Here is a 9,678-nt window from a genome sequence, read left to right on the forward strand (position 1 = left end):
GTAAACATACCTGGCAATAAAACTCATTCTGATTCTGATTCTGATTAAAATCATTTAATGCACAGCTAGCCGTTCATTATCCCTTACGTGTTTGCTTTATTAGCAGCAACTTTTTACGGCAATATTTCAATGATGCCCTGGTCATTCTTGGTGTACCCAAAATGCTCCCACTCTCGACTCCAGCCATTTCTTTGGTGGAAATAAAGCTTTGCAGTTTGGTCCCTCAGGCACAGGGATGGATCTACCGGGGTGGCAACTGCCACCCTAAGAAAAAGCGGTGCCACCCCACCTGCCACCCCAAAATTATCACAGAATAAAATATAAATGTGCTACTTTTCAGTCGCGGCGATAACCGAGTACGCAAAATAATGCCAAAAAAAACACGTCTTTCAATAAACTGTGCACGATGGTTGCACGCAGCGTGCCAGTGTAGTTGGCTTAATAACAAATTACTCTTATGAACCGGTCCTTTTTGAGTCAAAACCACAAAGCGAGGCCCAGTTCACTACTAACGAATTGTTTTACATTTGTAATTTTGCTGGAAATGCAGAAATAAGCCGTAATTTTGTTTTATTTGTAACTCTTTGGTAGATACATTTATAATTTCTATTACATTACTGCTACTACTGTTATTACTAATAAAACAGATCTCCGGGGGACCCCAAAAGTGCGTGGGCCCTTAGAATCGTCCTAACTTTCCCCCCCTTAGCGGCGCCCCTGGCAGTATCTGCCGATACCTTGAACTTCGAATCAGTTCACCGATACCTACATTTTTAAAGCCTTCTTTTTATCATGTAGAATTATTTATAGTGATAGACATTTACTCAGGGCCTTAATTTTATTTTTGAAAATGGGGGGAATTCCCCTCTTAGGTGACTCTTGTTGGGGGGGATTTTTAATTTGAGGGGTGGAGGCGGAATTTTTTAGATATATATCAAATATATATATTTATCTGACCTAAATGTTTGACCATGCGGTGCATTTTTGTTTTTACAATTGTGCAATTGTTGCACAATAGCTTACACACAGCACAAGCCTGATTTTGTGAGCTGTATGTGAGGCGGCCTTTTACACCAGGTTCACACATACTCTGTTTGCAGTGCGTATGCAGTCCATGTCTGGTATGTAAGCAGTGCAGAAGCAGCACGGACTGTGCTTTCATAAAAGGAATCTGCTTCTGATCCATGGCTGTTTACCACAAACACAACATTTATCCGTTATTTTGATTTCAAATCCAAACATTGTTACTGAATATGCTTTTTCAGCATTGTGATTCTTTTTTTTTACACAGTACAGTAATACAATCTATTAAGTGCACGAGTGCCATAGCCGTGGGAACATATTTTATCTGGGGGGTGCTGGGGCGGGGCTTGATGTTGCAGGGCAGGGCCATGGTGGGGGATTTTTGACAAAATCCTAATATTAAAGTTAAATATTTAAGAGTTATATGCGAACAAATATATATTTGTGCTTTTTTGATTTTAGTTCAATAATTTTTTCTTTAATATTTCTATTATTTAAGGCGATTTTACTAAATATTAACATCGCTGATATGCAAAATTTTTGGTCAGTGCACTTTGGCGAATTCTCTCAATAGAAACAACAAAGAGTAGATGTACAGTGGGGAAAAAAAGTATTTAGTCAGCCACCAATTGTGCAAGTTCTCCCACTTAAAAAGATGAGAGAGGCCTGTAATTTTCATCATAGGTATACCTCATCTATGAGAGACAAAATGAGAAAAAAAATCCAGAAAACTCATTTTGTCTCTCATAGTTGAGGTATACCTATGATGAAAATTACAGGAATCTCTCATCTTTTTAAATGGGAGAACTTGCACAATTGGTGGCTGACTAAATACTTTTTTCCCCCACTGTACATGCAATGTAAATAAGAGATTAATTCATCATACACTGCAGACAACATCACTGATTATAGCTTATAGCTTTTTTAGAGTGCTTAAACTCACGCTAGACTGAATTCAGTGATATTCTTTGATAATGTAAATGGTCTTTGCTCGCTGTATAATTTGTTTGTTGTTTGAATAATCGTGGACATGCGGCGTTATAATTCAACTTAAAATGTATTTTTATTAAACGTGATCCTTCGCATGAGACGTTAAACCGAGGTCCTGTCTCTCTGTGGTCATTAAAATTCCCAGGATGTCTTTCGAAAAGAGTAGAGGTGTGACCTCGGCATCCTGGCCAAATTTGCCCATTGGCCTCTGATCATCATGGCCTCCTAACAATCCCCATATCTACTGATTGGCTTCATCACTCTGTCTCCTCTCCACCAATAAGCTGGTGTGTGGTGGGCGTTCTGGCGCACTATGGCTGCCATCGCATCATCCAGGTGGATGCTGCACACTGGTGGTGGATGAGGAGATACCCCCTGACAATGTAAAGCGCTTTAAGTGCCTAGAAAAGCGCTATATAAATATAATCAATTATTATTATTATTATTATTATTAAATACAAATTCAGTCTTATTAAAATACTTTTTCATAATATGGCAGCCTGCTTGCCTTACTTATGATGTGCGTAGTTAACAGATTACATTAGGCTACAGTGGTTAGAGCGCAATTAAAGAGCTATGATTATGTAAAGCGAGAAAGCTTCAGAAAATGGCTCATATAAAGGACAAGGACATGAATGTTTTTTACAAGTCGGAATGTAAAATTACGGTAATATCGCGTGAACATTTCACATGAAATTCTGTCAGTGTGAGGGGGAGATGTAGGGACGCGAGGCGCCCAAGAAAATTACAACTGCTATAGGCTATATATTTGTGGTCAGTTTAATAAATAATTAATCACAGAATGATTGGGGATGATCGAGGGGCACAAGGAAAATCTCAGACCCGACCCTGCGGCGGGGGGTGCTGCAGCACCCTCAGCACCCCTAGTTCCCACGGCCATGACAAGTGCATCTATTATTGCTTATCTAGAAGTGCTCTTTTCCTTTAAACCTAGTCAAAAAGTCATATGTGTTGACTGTGAAACAGTAGATTTTCATTATGTGCATTTATGGTGTAATTACTAAATTTTTGTGTCAATACAAGTTCATATTTACCGCAAACAATGCGCTGTCACTTTAATTCAGCGCGTGCAGCGCAGCAATATACTGCGGAAATGATCTCTGCACTGCTCCCGACACACCGCTACTGGAACGCACTGCCGCACCGCAACCGTTTGCAGTGTGAACGCTTCATAAACCAGTGCTGCATCTCAATGTAGGCACTTATACTATGCCCCCTTAAAGTATGTACTCTTTTGGTGAAAAAAAAGTACACACTTTTGAGTGTGTAGTAGAAGAGTAGGCAAGCTTTGGGACATATTATCACGTCACACAATTGCGTCTTTAAAGGACTGCTCTGTCGCACATGTAACACCGCACCCTGTCACTGTAAACAGGCCTGTCAATCATCTTGTCACAGTTAACATCCTCCACATTTCATTTCATTTAACTTCCTACTGTACTGGAGAGAAAAAAAGTAGCTTGTTGATCTGCCAGTCGCGGGTCTTTCATGCAGAGAACTCTGCTCATATTTTCTGCATAATGATGCATTTAAAAGTTAACGACCAAATGGATGTTTATAAAAGTTCACATTGCTGTTGCAGATGAAATATAACACGGATAACATTAAATACATATTTTTTTACCAGGTTAAATGTTGATTATTAGTAACTCAACCCCCTTTTTGTAAACCTCTCTACCTAACCATCGATCGGGCGCATCCGCCACATTTGTAGTTTTGTAGTTCTGGACTGAATCCTTCGCCAAAGCGCAATGGATTGTGGGCAATTTTAGCCATTAGAGTGTGCACGGATCCACACTTCAAAAATCGACCTGAAATAGACCATCCAGGGACTTTTGGCATACTCTTTTCAACATACTATGCTTTGGGACACACTTATTTTAATCTCACATACTATTTAGGATGGATAGTATGAACATTGAGACGCAGGGCAGGTTTATATCTGAGAGCGCGCATCCGGTTTTGTGCGAGAGCAAAGGAAATCCAGGTGTGAGCGGGGAGATTCACGCTCGCGCATTACCGGTATATTAATCTACCTTCACGCTACAACAATGCACTCTGGACATTTGTCATTGAAATAACGCCATATTTAATCCGTTAACATGAGTGCGGAAAAGAATACGCACTGCAAACGGAGTATGTGTGAACCTGGCGTTATGTGTGTGCGCTGCGAGTGTGCATGCCATGAGCGCACAGTCTCGAGTAGAGCGCGTGAGTGCTGAATGGTTAAACACAAGAATTAAAAAGAAATACAATTTATAAACTTTAATGACGATGTGACACTGCCCCGGTTGTGCTAAATTGATAATTCCTGTGTCAACTGTGCAGCTCGCTTATAGTGCAGACACGATGTGATTTGAAGCAATTTGCGCATTTTGAGAGAGAAAGAGAGCGCATGCGGTGATTAGATTCACTCACGCTGTTTGTGAAATTACGTCTCACATAAGGTTTTCAAATTACTTTATAAATTATTTAATGAAGAAATATGAATTGTACCTCACCTTCAGCATTATAATTATTGTACCCATGCCGGACAGAGACTGAGACTGTGCCGCTGCATGTCATGCCAAATCTCTCACAGCAGGCACTTCATCAGCTTGAGATAGTTTTTTTGAGATCGGCCTCTTTAGAGACCGCCGATCAATCGGAGCACCCCTACTTTGTGTCTATGTGAAAGAGGAATTAATTCGTGTGAAACGTGGTTTGCGAGTGGTAGAGGAATCAATTCACTGTTAGCATCAAAAGATGCTAACAGTTTAGGGGGAAGGAAGCGAAGATGAAACCATAGCAGATAGCCGGGATTGAGTGTAGGTTATGTTGAAAGATGACATGTGGAGGGGTATGTTTTGTGTCAGGAACCATGTTGAGGTTAAGAGTGAGGAGGAAGTGATCCGAGGTGTGCAGCGGAGTAACCAGTACATGATCAGTGGAGCAGTGTCGTGTGTAAATAAGGTCCAGTAGAGGTTGCCTGATTTGTGAGTAGCAGTAGTTGACAGTCGGTTGAGATCAAAAGAGGCAAGCAGAGTGTGGAAGTCTGCAGCCTGAGGTTTATCTAGGTGGATGTTGAAGTCTCCAAGAATAACTAGGGGAGTACCATCCTCAGGAAAGGTTGAGAGCAGCACATCTAATTCATCCAAGAAGTTACCTAGTGGTCCTGGGGGTCGATAAACAACTACAAAATGGATTTTAAGAGGGTAGGTACTAGTAACTGAATAAGATTCAAAGGAGCTGTTGATACCCAAAGATGGTAAAGGATTAAATTTCCAATCATTAGAGATAAGCAGACCAGTACCTCCACCTCTTCCAGTCAGACAGGGGGAGTGGGAAAAAGAGAAATTATTGGAGAGTGCTGCAGGAGTAGCAGTGTCCTCTGGTTTGATACACGTATCTGTCAGGGACATGAGATTTAGCTTTGAATGACTAATAATAGAAGTAATGAAATCGGCTTTGTTTACAGCAGACTGGCAATTCCAGAGACCAATAGAAAAAGAAAGTAGTGTATTAGCAGACATAGGCAAAGTGTGCAGGTTGTTAGGATTGCGCTGCCTATAGTGTGCCAAATGTGGGTTGCGAGTGGTAGTGATAGTAGGGATCTGGAAACACATAGTAAGAATTGGTTATAAAAACTGAAACAGAAGTAAAACAAGTAGTAGGAAAAAGGATGAATCAAAAGCTATACTTATATCCCTATCCCATCCCTGCCTGGCGGAGTCGCACGGTAGAGTCGATGGTCTTAACACTCTTCGGTCTTCACACGAGGAGGGCTTAACAAGAGGGCTGCCGCGACCGCTGCTGTGGTATACTAACCTTTTTTATACCCGTCGGACAAAACGGAAACACATTACTGTTTATCACAATAAAGGTCTAAGATCTTAATGTCTTCCTAGACTTTAAGTTCTCTTCACTAAGGGCTTTTGTGAAAGGAATTCAGTTGTTCGCTTTCATTTGGAACGTCCCTACAAATGTTGACCCCTTCACAAAGTGCCCATCAAGGGTGCAATACTTGCTGTTTGAAATTCATCCTTAGTTGCCTTAGTGTGAAATTTATTTATTTGAAATTTATTTATTTTGGTTCGATTTTCTCAAGTCTGCATTCGAGTTTCAGTGGTCAGTTTGGTGATCTTGTACTGAATGTGACCCAGGTCTCTTTCTCCTTTGCAGTGCTCTGTGGGACATTGAGACTGGTCAGCAGACCACCACATTTACAGGGCACAGTGGAGATGTGATGAGCCTGTCCCTCAGCCCAGACTCTAGGACCTTTGTGTCAGGTGCCTGTGATGCATCCTCCAAAGTGTGGGACATCCGAGACGGAATGTGCAGACAGTCTTTCACCGGACATGTTTCTGATATAAATGCTGTCAGTGTGAGTGTCGAAGAGAAATGTCATCAGCAGTGTCTGATACTGGTTCACGTCTTATTGAGCCCATGCAATTCTTTCATAATACTTATTGTTTATTGTTAGTTTGTAAAGAACACACTCATATCCATTTTCAATTGTGCTCATTTCTTCAGTTCTTCCCAAATGGTAATGCGTTCACTACGGGCTCGGACGACGCCACTTGTCGTTTGTTTGACCTTCGCGCAGACCAGGAACTGATGATGTATTCGCATGACAACATTATCTGTGGCATCACCTCTGTGGCCTTCTCTAAGAGTGGCCGCCTGCTGCTCGCTGGCTACGATGACTTCAACTGCAATGTATGGGATACTCTAAAGGGAGAGCGTGCAGGTCAGTACTTCACGCAACCCTGTTGACCACACAGAAATAAAACTCAAGCAAGCAAACAGCCTAAATCGAGCAACAGGACAACGCAGCGCAGACAATAAATCACAATAAATCTCATTACTTCAGACTAGTCTTTATATAGTGGAATGACAGCAATGTACAATTTAGTAAATCTTAACTTGTGTAACTACAGAAGACCATTTTTTCCCCAGGATGAACCCTGAACATATATGTGATTCAAATAGACAGCCACTCATAGTCATGTGCTGTAAGATTTGTATGACGCTTATCTCTGTTTGTTGCTCTTGTGTTTGAAGGTGTTCTAGCTGGGCATGACAACAGGGTCAGCTGTTTGGGGGTAACCAGTGACGGCATGGCTGTGGCCACCGGTTCTTGGGACAGCTTCCTTAGGATATGGAACTGACCTTACTGGGTTGGACTTCGGGAGCCACTCTTTCTGATCACACAATCACTGTAGTGCACCGCTGCCACACAGGACTCTTCCCTCTCCATCTCCTCCTTATAGATGACCTGGTTTTCTTCATCTTCTCTCTTTCTTAGACCGCATTATCCCACCATCCTGCAGTCAGTCAAAGAGGTGAGGACCAACAGTGAAGAGCCTTCACTGGCTCTCTGTCTTTTGGGCTTCACGTCTGACTTGAGGTGGGGGACAGACTGTGTTGTGTACAGTATATATCTGCCATTCTTTGTGCTTGTATGTATAACATACGCACTTCTGACAGTGTTTGGATGTTCTGGTTTGTGGATACTCGTGATGGGTGTCTTGACTCTCCCTGTTTTCTTTTCCTGCTTAATTTTTTTTCTTTGTCCGCAGTCACAGTAATATTTGCCACACAGTGGCCAATGTAATTAATTAAGGGATTAGGCTGCCACTGTATTGTAGGCCATCAGTGTTTGACCATTGACCTTAATTTAGTTTGCATCAGGTAGCATCAGTCTTGAGTCTATTGTGTCATAAATGGTTCAGGCTCAGCTTGGTAGTGTGTAGTTGTGAGAGAAACACTGACGTCACTGAGCTTGTGTTTGCTATCCTCTAAGCTTGACAGTAATGTTTGGCACGATTCAGTGTATTAAACTGTATTGCAGACTGCACAGAAGGATTTACCATCAGCCTGTCTGTCCATCTGTCTTTACTATCACTAGATATACTATCTGAGATTTGCTGCTTTCCATATTGAATCGGCTGGATATATGTGATACATTTATGGTTAAAGGGATAGTTCACACACAAGTGTAATTTGTTGTCATTTGCTCACCCTCATGTTGTTCCAAACCTGTATGACATTTTTGTTTCTGTTGAAGTCAAAAGAACAATTCTAAAGACGATTGTGCCGTTTTCTAATAAATCACAATAAATGAGTACTGATGCTTTTATACTTAATGGATACAAAAATCTATATGAAAGTGTTCCAGGTGACTCTACATTCTAAGTAGTCTGAGGACGCACAAAAGACTGAGTGAGAAACAGACTGAAATTTAAGTTGGTAATCTAAATTTAACCACTGCATCCAGATTGAGTGGGCTGAATGAACTCAAGAACTGAATCAGAACAAACCAATTCATTAACATGTCAAGGAGACCTATTGCATATGTCACTGTTATTGTGTTTTTCACAAAAAGCTGTTGTATGTCTTAAGATATGAAGTGGTACAAATATCATATGGGCCACTTTCATGGTGCTTTTGCATGTGTGGACGCACAAAAAATGGGTTTGGAATAACTTGAGGGTAAGTGATGACATTTTCAGCAGAACTATTTCTGGAAAGTATAAGGTTTAGTCTTTTGTTTTAATCCAAACACCAAGCATGGCCTTGATGGTTTGTGAGACTTCACCATTGGTGAGCAGGCTGAAAGTGCAACCTGATATCTAACAAAGGGCCTTGGTCACTGCCACTGTGACATTTTCTGCCTTTCTACACACATTAAGAACACCTGCCCTTCTGAGATGAAGACCTAGGACTGTATGCTTTTGCACTAGAAAATAGTCATGTGAGACTGCACACACTGGTGTTTCTGCACGTATTTGAATTAATGTGCTTCAGCACTATGACAAAAAACCTGGAAAAACTGTCATGGACCACAAGCTACACTGTGCATATTTAGTCACAAATGTGAGTATTGAAGGTATAAACCCTCTGTCTGTTTCTGTAAAATAACAACAAAAAACGCAAGCCTTAATAATTTCATATTTCACTTGAACCATCAATAATCACCTTAAATTTGTGCCAAGCAGTATGAATAAACATATAGACTGGCTTTGTGGGCATATAAAAATCTGTACAAATGTTTTGTTTTTTGATTGTGGCAGTTTAGATTTTGGCATTTTTTCCCAGATATGTTATTGACGTATTAAGTATACTTGCAAAATTAATCATCCATTTACAGTACCAGATTGCATTCAGTATTCTGTATTGTTTTGTGTTTCTATTTCAGGTGTTTAATTTATGACATTACTGTTCATCAGGTAAATTTGTTTCAATACTTCATTTAAATCATGCCGTTACTTGTGATATGAAAGGACATCCAACAAATGTGGAAGATCCTCCTTTTTTGAGTGTTTACAACATTTAGGTGGTTAAGGTAATTAAGGTATATAAAGAACTCTGCATAGTGCGATGAAGGAATTTGTTTTTTTATTTAGTAAAACCAACAATTCATATGACATCCAAGTCTCCTCAAAATACAGCCTTATAGTCCTTTAATTGAATGTTCCAGACAGTCTCAATACAAGTTCAATACCAGTCTAAATCAATAATGTAAGGTGCACTTGTAAGTAAATTAACTCGTGCCTTTTTTCTGGGAAAATGAGGCACTTCCAATTACTGTGTACAGCATATTTGGCGGTTATATTTGTATTATTTGGGTTTCGTAATTGTCATTACCAACATAATTTTTGT

At 40.4% G+C, this 9,678-nt stretch overlaps 1 protein-coding gene across 2 annotated transcripts in view; it reads left to right on the plus strand.

Annotated features, from left to right (window-relative positions):
- Nucleotides 1-9,403, plus strand: part of LOC107550449 (guanine nucleotide-binding protein subunit beta-4-like) — a 23,215-nt gene extending 13,812 nt beyond the window's left edge. For both annotated transcript variants that reach the window (XM_016231732.1, XM_016231731.1), the window contains 3 exons: nt 6,196-6,397; nt 6,547-6,763; nt 7,078-9,403. In XM_016231732.1, coding sequence (XP_016087218.1) covers nt 6,196-6,397; nt 6,547-6,763; nt 7,078-7,184 — 526 coding nt within the window. In that variant the 3' untranslated portion in view covers nt 7,185-9,403. The remainder of the gene's footprint in view (nt 1-6,195; nt 6,398-6,546; nt 6,764-7,077) is intronic.
- Nucleotides 9,404-9,678: the final 275 nt, after the last annotated feature.

Source organism: Sinocyclocheilus grahami, unplaced genomic scaffold, assembly GCF_001515645.1.
Source record: "Sinocyclocheilus grahami isolate Dianchi unplaced genomic scaffold, SAMN03320097.WGS_v1.1 scaffold398.1, whole genome shotgun sequence".
Classification (NCBI taxonomy): Eukaryota; Metazoa; Chordata; class Actinopteri; order Cypriniformes; family Cyprinidae; genus Sinocyclocheilus; species Sinocyclocheilus grahami.